This window comes from Lytechinus variegatus, chromosome 2 (assembly GCF_018143015.1).
Source record: "Lytechinus variegatus isolate NC3 chromosome 2, Lvar_3.0, whole genome shotgun sequence".
NCBI lineage: Eukaryota > Metazoa > Echinodermata > Echinoidea > Temnopleuroida > Toxopneustidae > Lytechinus > Lytechinus variegatus.
Genome location: NC_054741.1, coordinates 68,378,618 through 68,405,587, shown reverse-complemented (window position 1 = coordinate 68,405,587; position 26,970 = coordinate 68,378,618). Strand labels below are relative to the sequence as shown.

Here is a 26,970-nt window from a genome sequence, read left to right as displayed (position 1 = left end):
TCTCAATCATTATGAAATACGGTTCTTTTATGTTCGTAGTTTAAACAGTGCACTACAAAATTCTTATAAATAAGAAGTAAACTTCCCCAGCTTGAATGGTGTTTCACACAGGTAAGTTGATCGTAAATTGTGATTTTATTAACGAATTCTTGTGCTGGATAAGATACCGCAGCTTTCTCTTGTTCAATTATTTGGAGTATATTTCCAGGGCACTGGGAACGATTTTTTGAGTGGGGGTGCTGATGTAAATTTGAAAATAGAAAAAAAAGAAAAAAACTTTCACTACAAAATGAACGTCCCAAGAGAAATTTGAAAAGCCCCCCACAAAAAAAAAGAAAAAAGAAAAAAAAAAGAAATGGGGTTGCTTAACTACAAAACGAACTTTTTGGTTACATTTTTCCCTTTTTTTACACATTTTTCTGAATACCTGGGGGTGCTGCCTATGGGGAATAATACACGCAGCACCCCAACCCAGCCAGCATACACCCCCGCATTGCTGGGCCATGTATTTTTCCTGTAATTTTGCTAAAACTTTGGCACATAAAACTTTGCATTCAGTTGTTTGTTAACAACAATTAATCCAGTAACTACAAAAAAAAAATCAGCTTTCAATGGTATAAAAATGAATGAGAATCCGTTTTGGCGCACAAGAACGAAACTCTTCGTACGCAACTTACGAACAGCTTTATCATGTTTATCGGGCACCGATAAAAATACTCGGTGAAATATCCACTTGTTTCAGAAATCTGTAGTAGCTTCCGAAAGTGTAATGATTATCTTGGCAAAAGCGTATGCATAATAAGTCTAATTGCTTTTGGTTGTGATACATTTATTAACTATATGTTGACATTTTGAAATGACTACCGATTTAGAATAACTTTTGAGTATCAATCTATATCAAACAGTGATTTTTATAGGATTCTACTTTCAATCTTCTGAATCTGAGAAAGTCAGTCAAATGCAGATATCGGTTTCATTTAGGAAACACCTGCTCTGAAAGCGATATTGAAAGTGATTTTCGTTTGATATTTTTACACCTAGATAGATTTTCAAGCCGTTCATTGCATATGTGTATTGAAAGACTTTATTTCACAAACGTCATACGATACTCTCACAACGGAATATGAAGATATTGAAGGCGGAACGATTTGTCGTTTAACGAATTCTCTAAAGATTAACTAAACTCTTCCATTAATCCTAAACCTGAATCTTTCTCTCTTTTTAATGATTAACTCCGAAGAGAACAGCAGATACATTACCACGTCACCATATGTTTCTAAGTCAGTCCTAAATTCTCAACTTGCCATATCGTGTTTCAAGAAAGAAAAACAAGAAAATGTTTCACTGGTCATTTGATTCATATTAATAATCGATTATTCTTTATCATGCCGTATACGCGAGTAAAGAACAAACAAAACAGCTTATGAAAACAGCATTCATGGTGTTAGTATCAGGTTAATATACCGAAGGTAGTTTCAATGGAATTCGATAGGATTTACGTTAGGTAAGGGTAAAGGGAGTTCACGTAAGTTATAAGGTTTCTTGATTTGTTAAACAATTTGGGCGGAGATATAGGGTGCTGCAGCCACCGGGGTGTCGGGGCACCGCCTTGAATTGTATCGGAAGTGTGCAAGCGATACCGAAGGTGCTTGGAAAGTTTGGTTCGATTCCCACGGAAACCACAAACAAAATAAATGTAAGAGAGAAAGAAAAGAGAAAGAGAGGGGGAAAGAGAGAGAGAGATGAAGATGGTGAGAAAGAGGTTGAACAGAGAGAGAAAGAGAAAGGGAAAAAATAGGATGAAGAGAGAGCTTATATAGATGAGTCAATAAAATGCGTTAAACATTGACAACGGATGATATTCATGATCATAATCTGTAATGATTTCCTTTGCTATGTTGATTGGCATTTAGACAGGGTAGCAGAAGGTATAATTAGTTTCAAAAGAGAAAGGCAGAAATAAAATAGCTGTGAAAAGATACTGGTTGCAGAAAATTTACATTCAACAATCTATCTTTCATTTTGATGGACTAATAACTGTAAATAATAAACAATTAAAAAACATTGGGAAAAGATAGCTGAGTACAAGCACATTTGTGTCTTGTAGTTTACTTTTTCAAAAAGATGGTTCTCGTCCACAAAAAAGGGTCGGACATGCAATATATTGGGCTGATTTTTTTTTCATTGAAAACTTAAAAAACAAGAGAAAAGGGCTATCATTATTACAAATTTCTACAAAAATCAATTTGTCACAAATATATACAACTATAATTTTTTCACATATCTTTCATCAGATTAAACGTATCAATAATATATATATAATAATATATCTGTAAAGCGCTTAGAAACGTCGTTCCGATGGATTAAGCGCTATATAAAAGCGGATTATTATTATTATTAACGTGTTAACATGATATATCGTATGCCAGTATACAGTTCAATAATAAACAGTCTAAACTATGAAAACACAATAAATAATTTAACTATGGAATGAAAAGTAACCCATCGCACAACAGCCAATGAAAATTAAGGTGTCCGTAGTAGTTGCAAAAAAATGCAAAATTGCCGATATCTTTCTATCGGGCCCCAAGTATCATTATTGTTTTTTCATAGAAATCTTTACCAAAAATCACAATCTTCAAGTAATACTTACGCATTGCACTGTATGACAAGGTTTTCCCTTTCTTCTTTGCTCGGGTTTCTGTTCTGATTGTATGCATGATAGAGGATCCTTTGGGAGGCTGGACCCCATTTAAAACGATTTCTTCGCTGTCTTTTGGCGGGATTTTCATCTGTAGTCTGCACGTTATAGTAGTGACCAGTCTCAGGATTCGTGAATTCTGTCAGTTAAAAAAGCAGCATTAATACCTAAAAAATAGGACTTGCTCTCTTCATGCTTATCGTACATTATATTAGAGAGAAATATAATTAATGGCAAAAAGAAGCTGCTGTAAACTGCTTATCTAAAAAAGGAGCTAATGGAGTAAATAAGAGAGTCAAAAGGGGCCTACGCTTTCGATCCTATATTATAGCAGAACCTTCTTCGGAGGCAAAATGACCAAATATAATTAAACATGTTTTACAAACATGTTTTACAAACGAAGTAACAATGACACAATAAAATAAGTTCAGTGCTTTCATGAACATCATGGCATAATTATTTGTTACATAGTAACCTAGCCCCAAAATATCTGTCTGATTGTTTAGAAATCTATGTCCCAAGTAGAATAATTAGATCCTCTGAAGACCCGCATAGGTTAACATATCGAGCTATAACAGACCTGAGATAAAACCTTCACTGTTGCATCCTCGATGGAATGAACAAACTCCCTCTCACATCAAGACAACTCCGAACAATTGAATAATTCAAGAATTTCCTAAAAACTTGTTTGTTTCAGGCAACTGCTTTCATTGATTTTTATATGTTTGTTATTGTGTGTTTTTTTATGCACTAGGTAAATTGAAATTTTGAGCGCTTTTTTCCATTTGGGAAAAGCGCGTTATATATGCGCATTATGATAATGGCTTCTTTATGCCTTTATGTATATCTCTTATTTTGTAGATTTCAATGTCAATAAGTACATTTATCCAATCAAACAATCAATACAACTTTTATAGGCAGTGGCGTAATAAGCAATACATTTTGATGGGGCTGGATATGACGTATCGCGTAAAATTATTAAAAAGTTGCAAGCGAGCAAAAAAAAAATTATTTAAAAAATCCAAGTTTGTGATCGATTTTGACATTATACTAAAAAATGATATTATATTTTACCCTTAACCCTTTTCTTTTCTTTTTTTTCTTGGTCGTGGAAAAATTGGGGAGGGGGTGGGAGAGCCCCTTATCTGTACGCCAGTGTTTAAAGGCTCCTCTAAACTTGAGAGATACTTACGTTTTGTAACTTCTCTTTGTTTCTGATCAAACCAGTTATAAAGAGCAGCCCGCTTGATGCCCTTCATGGGCGTTCCCTTATTCAAATGCTGCGAGAGATGTGATTGGTTGAGACCCGTGGCATCTACCACTTCTCTCTGAGGGATGTTATGTTGTTGCATATACATTTTGATCATCTTTGCCACTTGCCAGGGATCTTGGCTGCATTAATGGAACAGAAAAAAAGAAGATGAGTTAAAATTTAAGTAGGATTCGCAGTCGTTATTAGTTGTATAGGTTATGAATAAGATCATCTCCGTATTGTTAACATGGTCAGGAGTTGCAGCAAATTTGGCAGTGGGGGGAAAATCGGCGTTCAATGTATAGGCCTACCTCGATAACATTAATATATTCTGCAAAATATATGTTATGCTTGACCATCTATGGTCCATGGTTTCACAACGAAAATAATGACCACATGAAGAACTTACGGGAAGAGAAAGTAACACAATACGACATGTCCATTAAAGGAATATTGACTAATTAAAACGACTACCCCGCAAAAAATAGACTATGGAAGATGAAAGGCCGGAAATCTTATGCAAACTTTGCATAAGATTTCCAGCCTTTCATCTTCCATACAATGATTGTCATCAAATAAACTAATAATATATTTCAAATAAATTTACAATTAGACGCATAAACAGTGAAAATGTTATTTAAATTACACACATTGCTGTATTTACTACACGAACTTAACAGTAGTTGTTTAACCATTTAAACAATTATGGTTAATTTATTGACTGATATCAAAAGTTAAACTTTGTTGTTTAAGAATTTAAGCACTTGCTTAAACTATTGAACACCTACTCTAATGATTATTTCACAGCGTTGTATGAAAAATAAACTGCGATTTTGTTTGTGTATGTCATTAATCATGTCAATAAAAACATTTTTCTTGAATGTAACAAATTTCGCATACATTCGTAATTCCGAAGCTTCGTTATTCCGAAGGTTCGGTTATTCCGAAGGTTCGTATTTCCGAAGGTTTGTAATTCCGAAGGTTCGTAATTCCGAAGGTTCGTTAATCCGAAAACGAAATAAGGTTCGTAATTCCGAAGGTTCGTTAGTCCGAAAACGAAATGAGGTTCGTAATTCCGAAGGTTCGTTAGTCCGAAAACTAAATGATTAACGAACCTTATTTCGTTTTCGGACTGACGAACCTTCGGAACAACGAACCTAATTTTGTTTTCGGATAAACGAACCTTCGGAACAACGAACCTTATTTCGTTTTCGGATTAAAGAACCTTCGGAACATCGAACCTTATTTCGTTTTCGGATTATCGAACCTTCGGAATAACGCCACAAATGTTCGGATTAACGAATCCTTTTACGTTTTCGGATTAACGAACATCGAGGTATAGGCAATTTACGTGTTTCGGAATTACGAACCTTCGGAATAAAGACTCTTTGGAATTACGAACCTTCGGAATTACATAGTGTAACCACAAATTTAATGACATATTTCATAGAAGTCTAGCCCATTTTGATTGATCGTTCCTGATCGTAATCAAGAGTGTCATTAATCTATCAAAAGGAAATGAAAGCTATAACAAGTAGAATATGAATATTATGTCTAAACATATACATCGCGTATATTGCCAGGAAATCGCTTTTGACTATAAAGCAACACTAGGTTGATTTATTTTCCTATCATTTTTTCATGTTTCATTTTACAATTACATATTTAAAAACATTTTTTTGTCAAGAACGATACATTCAAATACTCTGATATTTTGCAAATTTTAGCAGTTACATATTTCGCAAGGGGTAAATACATAATCATGAAGTAATATACACATGCATGAATTGATATACACATGGACGCTAACAAAATCATAATAATGTGTTGTTTGTACAGGTGGTCTCGTATCAAAGAGAGATGCCCTAACCGTTAGGTATGTTGTCATAAAAACACAAAATTAAGGGGAAAAAACATAAGGAAAGTTTGGCAAAAATTATGACTCTGCAAACTTTAGTTTTGTGGTACCAAATACGAGTAGCTTCTCCATGTCATGTGATGAAAATTCCATAATTTGCAGATTTACAAAATTCATGATGATCGAATATAACTTTAACAAAACTTGTATGAGTTAATGTGACTGGCTATTTCAGTTTTAATTCAATTAAATTCAGTATTTATATATATATGATTTGTTTTCATTGTGTTCTTTTTAATGAATTTGGAAATAAATTCTTGATTTAATTGAATAAAAGTATATATATACAAAGTAAATACAAATAACAAAAACACGAGCAAAGGTATTAACAAAAGAACAATAACTTACAGCTACAGTAGTTCTTTGACGAATTCAATTTAAGCAATTCATATCACACGAGCTGGCCGCTTGTAACATTACCGAATGAAAACTTATAAACTATTCATAACTTTATGACTTTGCGGATTTCTTTTCACCAAGCCTTAATTAATATATTAATTTATCCAGTTGATGTGCTTCTCGGTGTATTCCCTTTTTTTGTATAGGAATTTTGATAAGATAGTCAATAGTAAGTCATAAGGATGTGTCCCGGGGGTAAGGGGGTGCTGATTATGGTTTTGTGAAACCTGCTCGAGTTATTTTCCATTGACTTGAACAATGATATCTTAATTCTTGCCAATATACATTCGGTCTACATTTACAATCATGTGCATCTTATTTTGTGTCGAATCCATGTATACGTGCATACTAGAATACGTATGTCGAAGTCTGTTATTGACAGAAGTGTTCTTTATTCAATGTAAATTGCTCAATTTATCGCACGACCGATCACAATAAAAGACCAACTAATACTAAGTGATGAAAGGAAGAGCTTAAATGACTTTGTTAGCCTTGTATTACGAGTAAATACAAGATTCGATTGGAGCGATATCGAGTTGGGACAATTGAAATAAGAAATTATAAGAGAGAGACAGAAAGAGAATGGAAAAGAAGGAGGAAACGGAGGAAGTTTGACACACAAATGGTGACCCTTGTACATTGACAAACACTAGTAATAAGCCTTGTCTCGTGTGACCCTTAGTGGGTGAAAACGTACTCCCTCACTCACACTTTAGCAAGTGTATCGATTAAAGTATCATTGTTTTGTATTGAATCTAAAATTGACTTCTGTTCAGCTCAACACTTCTGGACAATGGAAATAACAAAGGACTTTCTTGCTTCCACTCTTTGCAGAGATCAACCGGTAGAGTTTAATTTCTGTTAAATTTCAACCATAATCCCAACAAAACTATCTCCTGGATACATGGGCATCGGTGGTGGTGAGGAGTGCGGTCCAAAGTATAACTCCACATCGGACGCTGCAGCGGGTCGAGTGTTTTCTGTTTGCTCAATCCCTAAAGCGGGCTAAAATGTTTGATGAGCCAACAGACTGCCAAACAAAATGGCAAAATGGGGCAAGCTCGGAAACATGTGGACCCGACCCGTATAGGGTGCAGACATTACCCCTAGAGAAGAGGGGCAGGTGGAGACAGAGAGAGATTTGAAAGAAAACTCTTTAACAAGCGGATTAGGAACAGCCATTTCAAATGAAAATCTATTTGTAAAACACGCTTTATAACACAGACCAGTTCATAAAAGGGGTGACTAATCCCCTGTGTTGTAACCGCTCATGTGTTATTATAGCGGAGACCCACTAGAAAATGTGCTAAACTTCTTAAAGATGAAACAAAATGTTGCGATTGTTTGTAAAGAAGCAGTGATACCCCTAGACGGTCTCTTTGATTCTCAACCTTCTTCACGAAAGCTTGCGATGTTGTTCGATCTTGTTCGTAAATCTTTCCAAATACAAACCCGATGATGTAAAGAATCCACTTCAAATCAAATTACGATTTACGATGTAGATTCATTTGCAGACAATGTTTTTAAGTTGGTGTGAAAATGGAGTAAAACGCCATGAGAATACCTGCGCAATGAACCGATGGTCTATGAGTGTTTTACAAGATGAGTCACGCTGACGTATATTTTGAGACTTTTCAATTATTTTTCTGATCTCTCTTTTTTTGCTTCCATTTTTGCCAGAATGGGGAGTCATTCCACCTTATTCAATTTTGGTGCATTCAATTCCATGTTATCCATTAATGTTAAACACTCGTTTTGAAAATGAAGACTATGTGTTGGAAACAATTCAGAGGGAGGAAAACCTGTTTCTTGCAGATTTATTCCCTTTTGAAGAAATAATCTTGTAAAATGAGTCTCTATATGCAGACCAATTACAAATGCAATTTACTCATATGTAACTTTGCTACAAATGGTTTGTTTACAAACTGATAAGGTTCGGGAAATTCTCCAATGATATTGCACCTGCATTTTTAGCAACGTATTATATCATATTGCTTAAAGTAAAAAGAATAGTTTCTGTTAAAAAACACGAAAAGAAAACTTGTTGAAGCTATATAAGATAAATAGTATTTTCATCTAGTGATTAAAAAAAATCTGTCTGCAAAATGAAATTTACTTCAACTACCTCAGCTTTCTGCACTACCAGACACCGACTCATTTTTGCAAGGTATTTTACCATGTAAAATATGTCAGCTATACCATTTTTTTCTTATTTTGGAATTGATAATCATGCAAGAAATAAAAATGATAATATTGGCGATAATAATGCAATTGAAAAATGAGGATAATGATAATTATTTTAATAACGATAGTAATATCAAATAAAGATTGAAAAACACATACAAGTCTTATATGAAATTTAAAGGCACTGAAACTATTAAGCTTTCAGAAATGAACTGTGCCGTAAACAAGACTGAATAACTGAAACAGTATCAAAATGGAAATGATATCACGAGAACAGTGAAAACAAATTGGGGGTGAAATGTAACACATTAACTTGATAAAACATTTTATTTCCAGCTGTTATGATCACACATCAGTGTTTGCGTAAAATGCTCACAGGACTACTGTTAATCATTGCCTAAAATAGAAATCTATATACTCCTATACAAATTGTTTCAAAGGGAATTAAAGAAATATTGAAACCGGGAGAGATTTTAATAAAAATACAAAGGGGAAAGGGATAAGACAGATTGAAGACCTATACTGTGGACTTAAAATTAAGACTGATATATGTTAAAGTTTGTCGGGTCCCGATCGGGTCAGTGAAAAAAATGTCCGTCTCATAGTATGAGACCAGCAATCAAGTTGTTAACTCAGGGAAGACTCCCTGGTAGAACAAATCCCATATAGCTATAGTTTTTTTTTCATTTATTGGTTTCTGCAACACTTTCATAAACACATTAACAAAGAAAATACAATAATAATATACATATAACTGACAAGCAATATATAGGAAAGAAAAAAATGCATTTTCTATTAAAACATATCGATTATTAGAAGGTTGCAGGGGTTGCCACTATAAGCTAAGCTTGACTGCGTGGCAACCCCAGAAAACAATGATAATTATTATTCTTACTACATATCTTAACGTAAGGGTGCAGGTGCATGGTCACCCTTCTTCTTTTAATTGTGTAAGATCTTCGAAATAATTTGGGTGTTAAAACTAAAGTGAAATTTGGCAATCTTCTGGTTTCCAACATGTTAATTATTACTGGTAATCTGACTTTAAAACGATAAATGAAGAGCCCCTTGTACTGACGTGTGCTTTCATGAAAATAGGCGTCACTTAATCGATTTCTTTACTGCATTTTTAATGATGAAAAAAAAATTGTTTGAAATAATAAGTTTACCTTTAACGAACTTTTATGGCATGTACTCAAAGTTCACTAAGTGTCCCATGCAGGAGGTCATATAAATGTTATCATTGTAAAATATTAGGTCAAAGTCTATGATTATCAAGCAAAGGTTTATCGACTACAAGGGCAAATGAAAGAGCCAATCAAAAAATCATAAAAATATGATATTTCTAATGCATACCTAGCCCTATTGGTGCAATGTCGAGAAAATGTTTTTGTCCTAAGTAAATTTTCACCATCCCATCAAGTCAAATAGCCACAAATGTATTAACAGGTTGCATTTGAGAAGGAATGGCAAAACATAAAAACAACATTTGGTTAAGAATTTGTTTGTAGGTGTCGACTATCAGGATCGTGTTGGTTTTTATATCTTTCTCTATCTTAACGCCCGAAGGTGAAGCCACAAATCATGTCAGCCAAAAGACCGATAAAGTTATAAACTTAGCAAATGATCTACCAACTCTGTTCAATGTCTTCTCAATTAAGCCATAATACCAAGTTGATCATTTATTTTTTTGGTACGGAGGTCTAGTTATGATATAACTAGGAATTAAGCTCATAACTTACAAACCTGGCCCCAATCAGATTTTATTTCACCAAGTTAAGAATTAAATAAAGTACAATCTATAAAGGGCGATATGCTCTAGATATACCAACATATTAAAACAAGCAGCTCGGCGCACCACCTTGGGGATCAGATACCCTTCTAACGAATTTGAATTCATATTATTCTTCTTAGTTGCAAGGAAGAAACCATAATTGGAATATAGGATATATATCTTATTGACAAAAACTATGTGGATTGTGGTCAACATGGCAGGACTTCGAAAAAGAAGATATTCTGATAAAAGGTAGGTTTTGAGTTTGGACACAGAGTTAAAAGGGGAGATTACAAAAAGGAAGAGTCAGATTCAAGACTATCGAATATCGATTACCAGTAATCGATAGATCTTCGACATGGTATTTTTAATGGTTTTAAGAATGTTTCTGATATACATCTACATTTGAGAGATAGTATTTTTAGTGCATTGAACACAGATTGTCTGTTCAAAACAGACTGCATAACAAATCGAATTCTGTAAATGGGTCAAATGATTATTCTTTTTCAAACATACATTTAAAATAATCATTGTTTCATTTTCGCAGTCATTTTGTTGACTACTATCACTTGTAAGTCGTATATTACGTTCTCATATAGGTCTTAATATTTTTGATATTATTACCCTCGTTTGGCAAGCCTTTACACAACGCACACGTATTTCAATGAATAGATGAAAACATATTGATACACGTTGCTATCACTGCCGATATTGTACATGGATAGAATCATTTTTTGAAATGCCCACATCATGACGTAACAAGTTTTAAATTCAAAATCAATATCAAGGATACTGATGAACTTATCATTTTCATTACGAGACAGCACATCATGAGAATGTCTAAATTTGATTTCCAAATTGGGATTCAAGAAGCTTCCTCATTTATGTTTAGACAGACTGTATGTTTTGTATAATATAGACAAATTCATACACTGGGTTATTTCATAATATACATTTTTGTAATATATATTAGTTGGTTCGATCTGTATGTTGATGGTCCACATTATTTTACTTAATCACGGGAATATACGAGATATTTAATTTGAAATAATGAACAATTATTTATATATGTTAGTATTTCCTCCCACAAAATTTAATACTTAAGACAATTTTAGATAACAGTTCGTTAAATCACGATAAAACAAGATGGGTAATTCTTGTTATATACATATATATATATTTTGGAAGGGGGGGGTCTAAAAAATAAAATGAGAGATAGTATGGTCATATTTCAATATTCAACCAAGAGTCCAGCTTGTTTGTTTCAATACAGTATCGTTGGTGCACATTTGCTTATCTAATCCGAAATAACTCTTCAACTCATGTGTAAATCATTATATGGTTGTTCAAGTACTATGACACTAAACCAAAATGACATTCGCCTAAATATTTAGAATTGCTCAGAAATATCTGAAACGAAATGATTTTAACAGGTATCTGGATCTTCTGTGATAAGATTGACCCCATTTTTTCCCCAAAAACGCAACTGTAAAGCTTCGATTATAACTAAAGTGTATACATTTTTATCGATGTTTTAAATGCAAATTGATTGGATGAAATCTTTCAAAAATGTACTGTAATTTATCAAGTCTGGAGAATAATTATTTACAGAAACCATCTACCTCTTTTTGTCATAGATCTTTCAATTAGATGATATGCATTCTAACAAGAATTGATGTCTTATAAATACGCAGTTTGTATCCCGGACACTGCATGTTGCATAATACTCCCTCCTGATACAATACTTTCTACATGTTCTATCAATGAATTCGATTGTAATAGTATTAAAATCTATAGCAGTCGTTTAGAAATGACAAAAGAATGACAATACAATTTTATGTTTGAATGGAGTCACAACCGTAAAAGTTTAACAATACATAATGTTTTTTAAACTAGTTTACAACTGAAAAACTCTGTTATTTCTGAATTTCTCACACAGACTTTTACAATGAGCTAACTGCAATAGTCATTTAAAAAGACTAGCCTTGGGTAGAGTTTGTAAATGCATCAAATAATTTATTTCATATTATCAAACTGGTTAAATCTTCAGTTTACAATGATTGTACAGTGTACAAACAAATTCATGGATAATAGCTAAATAACACTTTCTCATAACGTGCTTCAATGTTAGCAGAGTTCAAGATAGAAGTTGAAAATTGCACTATTAAAATAATGATAATGATGATGATAATGATGAAAATATTACTAATAATAACAAATAGTAAACATTTTTTTATAACGAATATCACACTTTGATGTACACTGTTAGAAAAAATAAAAGAAGTTCCTGCAGCAGAGTCTCGAGAACACCTGTAATCTTACCGAATTGCGTAATCTTACAGGAAATTGGTATTTGATGTATGGAATCTTACAAATTTCTTTGAATAAAACACCCTTTTCCCCTTTTTAAACAGACCTGTTCTGTTAGATTGCAGAAAAATTCTTGTTTTATGAATTTACAGAATGATTATTACGCAATTCGGTAAGATTACAGGTGTTCTCGAGACTCTGCTGCAGGAACTTCTTTTATTTTTTCTAACAGTGTATAGTCTCTATCAGATATGCACTTCCAAAAGACCGGGATGATATTTTTTTACCTTTGCAAATGTTTATAAGTTCTCTCGATTCCTTCTAATTAATCTATGTTAAGATTATATTGGTATTTCAAGTTGAAAATCCTATAAAGTAGCGGGTTCTTATATTCGTCATGTTCATTTATTTAGTTCGCAGATTTGTGTTAATTCTGTGTATTTCATGTACATCTATTAAATCAGTTTATGGCATGCAGTTACTTTAAAGGGGTACTTCACGTTACAAATAAAGTAAAATCAGATAAACAAAACACTGAAGAAAAAATCATCTAAATCGAACAAGAAACAACAAAGTAATGGGCATTTTAAATCTTTGCATTATTTCGGGCAGACAGTTCTATGTCTCATGAATATGCAGTGCGCTGTGCGCAAGCTGATAGTGTCATTTTGTTTCCAATCTTTCTTTTGTATCTTATAATATGAAACTATATCATCAAAAAATTGTCCACCAAGAAAAAAAGGGATTAACAAGTGATCTAATGCATTGAGATATTGATTGATGCAACTTATTTTGTTACAAGGGAGACATATCATACACACATTGCAGGAAAATAAGAAATAATCGTGATTTCATGTAATAAGAAAAGGGAAAGTGGGGACATGACACCATCTTCCCAACTAATGAATATTCATGACGGTCAGCGCATAACCGTAAAAAGCATTACTAAACTTTAAATCCAATATTTTCGTTAATTGTTATCAGATCTTCATGAAATATTCAGTATTTTACGCGATGAATCTTGCTTTATTTATTCAGATATATTTAAGCACAGAGTACCCCTTCAATATTCAAAGAACACTGTTAGTAAAGACAATCATTTTTAGAAAAACTTTATGAATGCAGTGTATTATTGTAATAAAGTTACAACTAAAAAAGATAGAGGAAACTGTTAAAGGATTGATGTAAAATTCTACAAAAGCAAAATCAAGATTGTATTGTATGTCAGTCATGAAAAGATGTAATTACAACTAAAAAAGCTGCTTGAGCTACAGCCAGGGTAATAATATCCAAGTCCTTTGGAAGCGCAAAGAGACGTTATGCATAATGTGTTATGCGCTATACAAGAACTGACTATTATTATTTAAAAAAGGAAACGGTTAAAGGACGTAAAAATGGTTAAAAAGAAGAAGCAATCGGTATGACAGTCATGCAAAGATGAAGAAATAAAGAAATTTTGAATCAATTAATTGAGTAGAATGATCAAACACATTACAAGTTCAAAGAAACTCAGATGTAAAATTACACTCCTAATATGTCGAAAATCAAGATTTGATTGCCCAATACAGAGGTATAAAAATAAGTGGGGGCACAAAAGTCACGCCCGCCAATAAAAATTTATTTAATGTAATAGTAATATAGTTCAATTCGAATAGCACCCTTTGTTGTTATGGATTTGGTATTAGGAAGATAAGTCTTGACACTGACAGATAATCATCTTCTTTCTTAATGATTTACAGATGATATAACCCTAATGAAATCGGCTGTTCTTAATCGGACACGATGTACAATACGCGTAATAAACTATTAATTATTGACGATTTCATGGCATTTAAAGAAACAAAGTGCATTACAACTGCTACTTCGATTTGATAAACAATGTGTAAGCTGATTAAGCAGTGCGATTATCTGGTTAACGGTTTAAAATGTAACAGAATGCCGGTTAATAAAATAAATCATTTGTGAAAGAAAGAAATAATGAGTGAAACATTGAAAAGGTGGCTTAAATTTTATGACATAACAATCATTTGTAGATTTGATTGTGGAAAAGAACTTACCGTAATAATTCGTGTTTATAAGATTGGGGTTGGTTTGGATCTTGTGGGCTGTACTCCGCCATACTGTCGTCCCCATCCCCGTAGTCGGATAGACTGGTTCCGTTGCTCTCGTTGTCGCCTTCGCCCATGGTATCGTTGACGAGTTCGTCGCCCGAATGAAGCATTTCCACCGGATGCAAATTTTCACTTAAAACTTCTCTCTCCTCCGATTTGACTATAACTGGTCTTGGTTCTTCGTCCTCTGGTCCTTGGTCCACCTCGTGGTAAACGGTGACTTGGCCCAGAGCGTTCAAGTGAACCTCAGTTATGGTCTGAGGAACCCTTTCAGGTGGGGGAGAAGTAACAGTGGCCGGGGGAAGAGATAGACAAGCGTGTGAGTCTATTGTTCGTGGTAATGTTTCTAACTTGATGATCTCACGACACCGTCCACGGTTCGCTGAATTCAAATCTGTTTGCCGTACGGATAGATTCTCTTGACTTGCCGTCAAAGAAGACGACAACAATGTTGCATCTGATTTATCTTCATGAATAGCTTGAGATGAAGATGATGTTGATGTTGGAGGTGTTGTCGTTGAGGAGGAGGATGGCGAGGAAGAGGAATGAGGGCAGGCAGCAGTCTGCAGGGTATCGGGTGATGAAGCCTCGGCGTGTTTCACATCAGCTGCTGATCCCTGTGGCTCGGCGTCGTGAGCGAGGAAGCTCTCGTTCGAAAGCTCGCTTAAAACATCATCAGGGCTCAAACCCGATTCAAACAAAGCATGGATTAAATGCCGCTGTAATTCAGTCAAATTCCCGGGCATGGTTTAACAAAGATTATCATCAATAATACGAATCCATGACAACTGTTATTCCAAAAACAGAAAATCGGCAAATAATGGCGCACAGCGTCGATAAAACAAAAGAACTCGTCGCTTAAAGTCTGTGGATCGAAAATAAACCCAACAATAATTATTCAAAAAATGACTCAATAAAAATAATGCTATAGTCATATATCAGTTCAAATATTCACATATAGATTCACCAAGTATGTTCCCGCCATCTTTTTCCAAAAAATCACCTGAGGGCTTATCCTTGGTAAACCCACACGTATCTATTTGCTTCGTGTCAGCACCAATGCATGTTATTCATAGCGAAGCAGACCACTAGCTGGCGGTCACACTGACTATACTCTTTCTCTGCCATATAGTCCCATCTGTAGTCTTTTAGGTATAGATGCACCAACCATCACCACTATACCCTCACTGAACTTGTGTACACAACTCAACATTGTTTGCACAGTCATCTCGTGCCTGTACCGAACAGAAAGAGAAAAATGCCAGTTTTCTTTATCTATTATTCAAGTTCAAACTAATGGGTTGAATTTTGTTTTGAGAATTATGAGCGATTTCTGCTTTAGTTCGCTATGTGGCAGAGTGACCCCTCGGAATCAGACTAGTCAATATTTCATTTCATATGCTCGATCGGAGATATTTAAGACATATTTTTTGATAGGTTTAACGTCGATAAACCTGTTGAAATAATAGATAATGTCGCTTTTTCAATCAAATGTTGATCCGTTGAACATTTAAAGGTTAGTTTGAAAACTTTTCTATTAAAATGGAAAACTGTAAATTGTGAGTTTAGTTATGTGAATTTCATTGTAAGCGCCTTGAGTACCCTTAATACAATGGGTATTTTGTGCATTATAGATTTCTTTATTATTAAACATTTTTTGGGGGAAATATTCCACCTTTCCGATAAAATCGTAAAGTCTCAAGTTTAGTTCGCTTTGAAATGACTAATGCCTAGTTCCCACTCTTACCATTTGCTCCACGATTCAAACAGCGTACTTAATCGTGAAGTGATCGTAGTGATCTTATCATATCGTAACACATCATATCAGATCAGTCGTGGCAATCGTATCGATAGTAGAACATTTTTGAATGGTTTAAACATTTCTGCGATCTGTTACGAAAGCCAATCGTAGCTTCCGTAAAGGATCGTAAGACAGTGAAAACGAAGTATAAAGCACAAACATGAAGTACTTCGCCTTAAGATACTTTAAATGCATTTTTTTCTTCATAATCTCTGTATTGATAATTACAAATCACAGATGAATATTGAACGTGCTCTGGAATCTTAGCTTACCAATTTCGTTATACCAACGTTCCAATCGATTAATAGATCCATAAAATTCCTCATGAGCTCAATAAACTGCTCTTTAATTGGTATAATTAATATCAATGAGAGCAGGAGCTGTATTGCAGTTTCGAACAATAATTATCTATCCCACCCATTTTGATCGTAAATGAAAATATTACCTCATCTCATCGGTATTTTTGTTGCCATCTCATGACGCATGCGCAAAGTAAGCCCGCGCAGACAAATTTCAACTGACATGACAGGTGCGTGCACATTTATTATTTCAAATTTACTCTCTTACAGAATGCAAAACATAAATTTGGATGAACATCTTGTAACTCCATTCTCTTATGTCAGATAACAAAAACTTTAATGATGCTGGTGATATAACTCTATCATCAGGTAAACTTTATGAATGTTAAGAATAGGAAGCCACCCTTTTGAAAATAAATATCATAGTGGAAAAATGACGACTTTCTTTCAAGAGTGAGATGTTTTCCCTATGGACAAGTCATTCCATCACAAAATAAAACGATAATTTTTTTTATTCTTAAGAACCTTTTCTTTTCTGTAAAATCTTTCATCTATAAAATCATTCTTTTTAATGGAAACTCATATATTGAGGAAATGTCAAGTTCTTGAGTCTCGGGAGGTATTTTTACTTTTCTCGTGATAATATCATATTGTACCCACCCCATCTCCCTCTCTACCCCCTCCTCATATACTCCTCCCCAATACCCTCTCTATCCTCTCTTCTGAAAAAAAATGAATAAAAAGTTTTATAGTACATGTATAACAATATTTAAAAAAACATCCCATTTTCGCTTTGATAAGGTCATCATGACAGGTGGTCTTTACCATTAGCTCGAATTTTCCCACATTTATATTAATCTTGTAATGTCCGCAAAAATGTAATATAAGGATGACAGGATTCGTACCAGGTAGTACCATCACCTTGTATCACGTCATAACAACTATTCCTCCCGGGATTGTATCAATTAATATTGGTGTCACCTTAATGTCCTCTTGAATTCAACCTTCCACACTCTTTATCCTCCTAGAATCTTACCTACTCTCATGAACTTTGCACCAGAGCGATCTGACAACGCCCGACCTGGCAAACATCACGGAGATAATTATCGTTGATTTGCATAATTACCCGCCATTAATTAGACACAAACAAACTTCTTACGGGAACAGATATAACGTAAATGATGTAAATGTATTTACAGTGCAGCAATTCGTATTTTATTTTGAAGTGTCGAGCTCTGCCCTGTCCCTAGCAGTATTTACTTGACTTTGTTGATGATTTAAGACTTTTATTTTATTCGATGTTTGTGGGCGTGTCCTCCACCTCACCAATAAGTTAGTTTAACTACAGTAGTTGAAACAACTCATTTTCAATTTTGTTAAATCAGTATTTATCAAATGAATGGAAAATATTTCAATATCCTCGGATCATTGTTATACGATCCTCAAAAATTCGTAATCCTACTTTATTCGTTTCTGCAGCAGAGACTCGAGAATAACCACGGTAATCTTATACTGCACTGTTTTAATCTCACACGCATTGTGTAAAATTACAGAAAATTGGTCTTTGGTTTATGAAATCAAACAAATTTTCTGTAATGAAAAATTTCCCCCTATTTTTTTTCTTCAAAAGATAGACCCAATCTGTTAAATTGCAGGATATTTTCTGCTAACAATTTACATAATGATTCGGTGATTTTTTACTGCAAAATCTTCTGTTTTTATTTTTCTGTATAATTTTCTTCTTCTACTTCTACTTCTAATTCTTCTTCTACTTCTTCTTCTTCTTCCATCATCATCATCATCATCATCACTATTATTATTTTTGTTATCATTATTTCATTGTTATCATTATTACCATTATTACAATTTGCATTTTATCAATTCAGTATACATTAATTGTATAAGTACTTGAATGATTGTGTTTTGTTTGTATTAGGGATGTCGTCTTTTTTTTATTAAAATAAAAATTATTTATGAGATCGTAGGGCCGGGCACGACTATTAAATTAAGGAAATCCGAATTTTCAATGCTACTTTAGACAGTAATGTTCAAATACATACATCTACATGTATATAAAAAAAGAAATTAAATTGAAAATTGATAGCTTCTGGACATCTGCATCATCATACGTGTAAAGTGAGATAATGTCCGATAATTATATTCGTTTTTATGTCATAATTATGTATACATATAACAAAAATTATCTTCACGATGTTATAGCCATATTGAGGAATGGATACGGCAGTCTTTCATTAGCTCTAGTTCATTTAATTTTACCTATTAATTTATAGTGAAATGTGCTTATTTCTTATTTCAAAGTAATTAATGATGAACTTAATTTTAACCAAATGCTAGCAATAAACTAGGCTACCATAGGCTTATCAATGTTGTGTGTAAGCATAGATGTGAGCGGTCTCTTTGATGTTTACCTGGAGAAATCTACTTTGAACGTACATTAGTAAATCAGCTCAGTGAAGTATTAAATCAACTCAAAGTACAAGTTTATCATTTTAATTAACTAAATAGAAATTATCTAAAGCGCACAATAACGTAAAAAGTTTCCCCTTGTGCTTTATAAAATTGTAATAGCAACCTTACACTGCAAAAAAGATTGAGTAAAACTTTTACCAGAACGAGGGTAATTATGTGTCCAACCAATTTTGGGCAGTATTTTACCCAATGTGGGAAGTATATTGTCCAGTAAGGTTAAAAAGAATAAGCAGCAATTACTTTAGAATGGACAATATTTTCATCACACTGGATAAATAAGAATGCCCAAAAGAAATGCCCAGTGTTGGTTGGACACATAATTAACCTCATGGAGCACTTATTTTTAAGAGTGTATACCCTTATACGTTCAAGACAAATAGCTTGAAATAAGATTCTACGAATTATTTTTTGGCAAGATCAAATAAGAACCAAATTATACGTATTGCAAGTGATAGTGAAAATTCAAACTTTATTATCATTGTAATTATAGTCAGTCACCATGATAATGATTTCACTACAGTTTTTTAGTAATCTTTTATTCTCTTTGAACATGGTAAAATATAACATTCATGATCATAAATTAAAAAGCGATATCAAATCAAATTACCCATAATTACAAAGTTTGATTTGAATGTACAAATATTGTGATCAACACATCCATACATTTGACAATTCCTAACAAAAAATAAGTAAAACAATGTCATAAATAGATTCTAAATCAATTCAATTTGTTCTCAAAATATCTGATATACATTCTTTTCTCTTACATGTTTATTACATACATAATACATATGTCTAATTGAAAAAAAGTACAACCTAAAATCAAATCGTTCACCATTTCTTGATGGTTGTATCACAAAAAAAACCTCTGCAATAAAACCTGTAAGTTATTAAAATACTACCAGTGAGATTTATGAGAGAAGATTTAATGTTCAAAATCTTCGGACCTTCCCGCACACTCACATCCCACCCCCATCACACTCAACACAGATTCACGCACAAACACCCCCTGCCCTTTGCCCTGCCCACACACTCTTGCACACACACACCCACACCGTCTCTCTCTCACACACACACACACACACACCCATACATACATCCACCAGATCAAATACATTTCATCTGTCCGCATAAGTGATAAGGCAGCTGTCATGAAAATAAGTGCATGTAATCAGGGGTGGAAATCTCTCCCAAAAGGTAGGGGGACAAGGGTCTGAAAAATTTTGTCTGGAAAAATTTTGCTTGTCAAAATATATTTGACAAGTAAAAAAAAGAAAAAAAAAGGTCATCTCGTCCCAAAACGCACGTTTTATTCCCATTTTGAGTGATAAATTTCTTAGCATCACCAAAGACTCAAAATAGTAGGGGGACATTTGATATTGTGTCACCCCTACTATTTTGAGTAGGGGGGACACGTCCCCCTGTCCCCCCTGAGATTTCTGCCCATGCATGTCATGCATTTATTAAAAAAATGATTCGATGTGCCTCGTCGCCATGAAGTGTAAAAATTTTCCCACTTCCTCAGGTGACCGGATAATTTTCCACGTGCCTCTGTTATCCTTTTTTCCTCCTTTTCATTTTCCAATATTTTTTTCCTAATCTCTTGAGGGGTTGGGGTCTTCTTTTAGCCTTACTATGCTCAAAGATCATAAATTTAATTAGAAAAATAACATGATTTAGTAATTGTTCCTTCCCTATATCAAAAACCTTAACTCCAATATGAATATCCTTCCAATCTACATTTTCAATTTGACGTAATTTAAATAAATAACCAGTCTCCCCATAAAGCTTTTATGTATTCACAGGTGAAGAATATGTGCTCATAATTATGTCTCTTCACATTTACCACAGAACGAACATAGATTATGTGTTGACAATTTAATTATAAACAAACATTTTTAGAATATACAAGTTCATACAACAATTGAAATTGAAACTCCCTTAACTTGCTATTTAAGGTAGCTACCCTGGGTCATAAAAAATATTGTGTCAGCATCTTTTTCGGAAAAGTCATAATATTCTTTCAATGTTTTTAACAGCGCATGACCTCTCAGATTTCATGTTTAACAAAGCTTTATAGATTTTCTTTGATGTAATATTAGCTACTGTGTTCACATTTCCATGAAACATAAATTCGAAATTTACAAGCATAACCAAACCGAGAAGGCTATAAATTTACAGCGTACAGAGCATGAGCATGGTGAGGGAGCCTCCCGGGTAAGTTGAGGGCTGAATTTTGGAGAGGATTAGCCATTTCTCTTTTCCTAAAATTTCTTCCCATTTCTACGAGATCATGCATCTCGAAGCTACATCTTTCTGAACTGAAAATTCAAGTGGTTTTTTTTTTTATTTTCCACATACTACCAGGACTAATCATTCAACATATTTCCATATAGGTTTAGAATATATTGAAATGTTGCGATGCATATTCCTGTTCAAAGTATATGTTTTTGTTGTTGTTTCAGGTGATGAATAGATGAGCCTAGCATAATAGTAATTGATTTACTATTTTTGTCTTTGAAAATTTCGTTCATTTGATCAATTTTTAGAAATCTCATTACACGCAGATTTTGACTTTTTATTACATTTTCCCCAAGATTGTGTTTCTTTTTCGGAATCAATTAGATTATTTCGTCCAACTGGTTACTTAAAATCTCCGAATTTTTTTTTATAGATTATGAAAAAAAAATTCTCATGAAATCACCAATGACGAATCAAATGGATCTTGACTACGTGTTTCTGTTAGTGCTACGTTGGAGATATCTACACGCGATGCTTATGAAATATGGTACTTAATTCTTTTTAAATCTTTCAAAATCACGTCTCACAATACGGGGAAAGCTGATAAATGTCAAAGACACTTTCTTTTAGATTCCACTCCATGAAGTTCATACTTTGAGTGATCAATATGACATTTTTGTTTAGAAATTCCAAAGTTTTGTTATACTTTTAGGTTTCATACGGCTTTGTTAAATCGCGGAAATAATTTTATGACTTTTTATTGTGGTTTGTAATGTTTTATTATCAATAAAAGATAGAAAGGCCTGCGCTAAACTGACGAACTCTGCATAGATTAAGTATGAGAAAGGCCCCTTAAGAATTGATGTCTCCTTTCATTTTCTGAATTCCTTTTCATGGTTGCCCTGGATTTCATGGTAATAACCCTTAAACAAACATCAAGGAAAAAATAAAAATAATGAATGATTAATAAACCGGGAGTTGTGACTCAGTGGTTGATCGCTCGGCACATGAACGGGAGGTTGTAGGTTCGATCGATCCCTGGCCGAGTCATATACCAAACACTTTAAAAATGGAACATTCTGCCTTCTTGTTATAGGAGCTCAGCATTTAGATTGGAGAATGGTAATAATAATAATAATAATATACTATGTCTAGGTCCTGCTGGAAGATTAGTTTCCTAACTTAAGTGGCTACCCTGGGTAAATAAAACGTTATTATTATAATTATTATTATTATCATTATTACTCCTACTACTATTATTATCATTATTATTATCACCATTATTGTTATTATCATTATAATTAAAATAATTGACACAGATTTCCCATATTCATGAATGACTACAATCAGTAATTCATTTTACGGAGTATTTCATTAAGCTTTGATATGGCCCTGCTATTCATTTAATTTGGTGGAAATTCATTAGTGGACACTGGACAAATTAGGCCCAAGTCTAAGCTCACTCAAGCATGAATAATTATTCAAATTGTGACGTGTAATAACATTTATTTCAGAGCATATATAAACGTTAACAAAACCTCTTTCAAAATTTGAAAAGTAACTTTGAATCATATCTCTGAAAAGGTATTTTGCGCACTGTATTTAGTATTCCTTGATTTTGGAGAAAAACTAATAGTGACAAATAAAATAATAAGAACTACCTTATAATATTAAAAGGGTTAGCTCTGTGGTTGAGCATAATAAATGTATACTGTAGTACTGTCCCTATCAAATCGTGTCGTGGCTTCGTTATTGAAACAAAAGGTTTGCTTTAAATCGAGATAAATCCGATTTATTACCCAGATAACACCTGCTTAATATTTACTTCTTAGTATAGCAGAGATAAGGATTAATACGATGTGAGGTATAGTCCTCATCTATGTAACAAGTCGACTTTGAGAGCAAACATGATTTCATCCAAGCACGATGAGGTATCTCATGTATTTAAGTGTGTAATTTTGACTGAATAGAAATACTGAAAATGGTGGAGTTGCTTTTCAGTATTTGACCCACTTAGATCTTATCTTAGCAAAATCTAGTTTTAAGTGAGGTCTAGTTGTGCTGCTCAATTCACCCACATTTATTAATTATTATTATTTTTTTTTTGGGGGGGAGGGGAGAAAAAGAGATCTTTAGGCCTATAGACTTTGATAAAGTTGATTTGGGTGGACTTTTTCATATTCTTGTTTTTTCTTGAAAGATAGTTTCAGTTCATGTTCCAATAATAGGAATTTAACCCATGAAACGTAAAAAAAAACTCACTCACGTGAAAAAGAACCCCCATAAGAATCACCATGGTTTTAAATGAAGATATTTCAAAGTTTCGCATTATCATTGCTCAAGGGTGTAGGCTGGGGGGGGGGGGTGCACTGGATGCACGTGCATTCTGCTCCCGCTGAGGCAGAGGAGTTTCGATACTGGCAAGCAAAACAAAATTTATACCCCTTCTTCTGCTTTCAACAGTTGAATTTCCAAACTTTAGTTTCACACCCCCAAGATGAGCACCCCCCCCCCCCATTACCACCTCCCCATGTGCAAACTAGCCTGCGCTCTTGTTGCTATAACAGTGACGCAACAACTATCTCACTGTTTTGTGTTTTTTTCAATGTATTTTCAAATGTTGCAACTTTTGTAGAGACTCACAGTAAAGGATCTCCTATAATGTAGGCCTACATGGGGAAAAAAGTTTTGATTGAGGCGGTTTATTAATGATTCAAAGTAGATTAAATACATACAGTAATTATGGCCTTATGACAGATGTTGACACGAGGTTTCAGATATCTATATAACACTACAGGGAGTAGTTAATCAAGTAAAGGAACAGGAACCTAAATCATCTGCAACAATTAGACTGGAATCCGGGTGCAATGAACTCCAATTACTAAATTAATACTGAATATATCGAGGGAGAGAAAGAAAATTTGCCAAAATAATGAAGCCATTGCAAAATTGCATTCCTTTTACATTTTACATGATGAAAATAAATGGAAACGAGACGGGGCAGTCGCACGTGTGACAAAAAAATTGGGGGATGCATTTTTTTTTTGTAAATAAAGAGAAGAAAATTGAACAAAATTTTGTACCAGGTAAAAAATAAAGAAAGAGAGACCTGATCAGTCTCAACGCCCCATCTCTTGTTTTTTTTTTTTATTCTTGTTTTACATTTTACATAATGCCATTTTAACCCTCTCCCGTCCCTTGATATTTAATGCATACCCACATAAGTTAGAAGAATGTTTACAATTTCATTTGATATTTCCGATAGAATGAAGAGAACCAACTCCCTAAAAAAAATCCTTTTCAAGTTCATATAAATTATTTCGTTTTATTTTGGGTCCAATAAGGTTATCTGCGAAAGCACCATAACGATAACTAAAAACACTTTATGTCACTGTTTAAAAATGAGTCTCAGCTGAATAGACATTAATAAATTATGAAAATAAAATTAAAACGATATAGCTTTAATAGGCTGCGTTCCTTCATACTTATGTAATTTTGATTCTGTTGCGATTCTCATGCGATCTAATTTTTTTTTCAAGAAACAAAAACACAAACAAACGCTTTGGTTAATTAAGTCAAATAATGATCTAATCCGTCAGTGCATAGATACCATACCGCTATACCACATCAACTATAAGACAATATTCTTAATCAAGGGATAATCTTTAGTTCGTTCTTTCGGAGAGATAAACATCTGTGTATTTTGTTGAGGTTTTATAGGGCGGCCGACCTTTGATTTAGGGGGATCGTGCGTTTTACGACGTAAAGTTCTTGAACATACCGATATAATGTTGTTACTCATACCGCTATACTAATAGATATACATACAATCAGACTATGATAAGCTCTGATCTGCAAACTGAAAACAAACCAGTCATATTTGGGATCTTAGTTCGTCCATTTTACTACAATTCTGTTGATTTTCAAGAGAAATTTGTCAATTTTATTAATCAATTTGACGATTACATTGTTATTGTTCCTATGCAATTCAGGGTTCACTATATCATTTAAGATTTGACCGTTCATGTCATGCATGTACTTCAAATCATTTGGGGGAAGAGGGTCGATTTTTTTTTTAGATTTTTACATCCAGCAAGGTACAAAATGAATGCATAAATAGATTAATAAGATCACATCCACAATAATCTCTATAAAGCAAACGGAAATGAAAATGACGCCCCATCTCATCGGCAAATAACATACAAGTTACATTAATTCTTGCACACAATATGACGTGCATTAAAGGGCATCCCTTAAAAAATGGAGTGCACTTCGCAAAAGAGCACAATAGAAGGAAACAACTAATTTTACACGATTTCATCCATTTATCTAAAAGAATTATCAATATGATCACTATCTCCTTTTACTTTCGTGAGCGACAATTTGAGGGTCTTGTCAAAATTCGGTGTGTAAAATTACTATAATACACGGCCAGGTGAAGGGGAATAAGTCAGCTCAAGCTAAAACTTAACATGATCGGGAACGCATTCAAAACACTTTATTACATCACACTATTCTTAATTGGAAACAAAACAGACTACCCCATCAGACTCTAATTGCATTTAGATCTTTATCATAATGAAAAGTTATCTGACTGAGATGTAAACTGCTCTTTTGTCTCCACAGATCGACGTGAACTACCCCGCCATCTCCATCGGCTAAGGGCGACTAAGCTGATGTGGACATATAGGTATCGTACTCCGTTAACGGACTTTGGAAACCCTTTTCGATACAATGTATCCCTGATGTTCAAGTTTTAACATATCTGTCTGTACAGATCAGGTCTGAAGTTGCTTGAAATCAAGCAAGAATATTTTTTTTTATATTGAGAATTTTATTCCTAATGTTATGAAACTCCATAGCAAGCTTTCCAAGATCATGTTGTTAGTTAATTGTGCCTAAATTAAACACGCCTTTTATAGTGATAAACAGTGCTCCGCATTACTCAAAATTAATAAATTCAATGTGGAAAGAAAATAAAAAGTATGTATTCCATATTTATTTCAAATTTACTCCCAAAAGATATAGATAAAATGAATGAGGGTTAGAAGCGGTTAGAAGATAATGCGGTATGCACTTTATAATGCGAAATTATTTCACTTGCAAATAGAGTGAAAATAGGCTTAATTCGTTTTTTTTTGTCGCAATTTATGAAAAAGGGAAGTAGGTTATCTGATATGATAACAAAATAATTGTGAATCAATAGTTGTAGATTATACATGTATACTTTTAGCTGAAATATTGACTGAAAATACAGTTTTATTTTATTTTTTTAAATTCAAATACGTGTCAGTTTGTGTGTATCAAATCCGGTCATGTTCCCCCTTCTGTTCAAAACCACGAGTTCTTTGTCTGAGGTTATTAGTTTATTTTTCTATAGAGCGTCCCAAGTGTTATTTAATGGGTAATTTGGGGGCACAAAGTCCATGCAGCTGCCCTAGGAAATGCCCCTTCATTTTCTCAGGATATTTTACAATCACAAGAATATGT

General features: G+C 33.7%; 1 protein-coding gene and 1 long non-coding RNA gene across 2 annotated transcripts in view; one reads left to right on the top strand and one right to left on the bottom strand.

Annotated features, from left to right (window-relative positions):
• The window catches only part of LOC121408778 (hepatocyte nuclear factor 1-alpha-like), a 28,727-nt gene extending 11,465 nt beyond the window's left edge, over positions 1-17,262 (bottom strand). The window contains exons 1-3 of the mRNA XM_041600410.1: positions 14,596-17,262; positions 3,894-4,093; positions 2,654-2,840 (exon numbers count right to left, since the gene is read on the bottom strand). Coding sequence (XP_041456344.1) covers positions 2,654-2,840; positions 3,894-4,093; positions 14,596-15,395 — 1,187 coding nt within the window. The 5' untranslated portion in view covers positions 15,396-17,262. The remainder of the gene's footprint in view (positions 1-2,653; positions 2,841-3,893; positions 4,094-14,595) is intronic.
• Positions 10,178-26,619, top strand: LOC121408781. Its single transcript, XR_005969084.1, has 2 exons — positions 10,178-10,480; positions 26,107-26,619. It is a non-coding gene; the product is annotated as an uncharacterized LOC121408781 (long non-coding RNA).
• Positions 26,620-26,970: the final 351 nt, after the last annotated feature.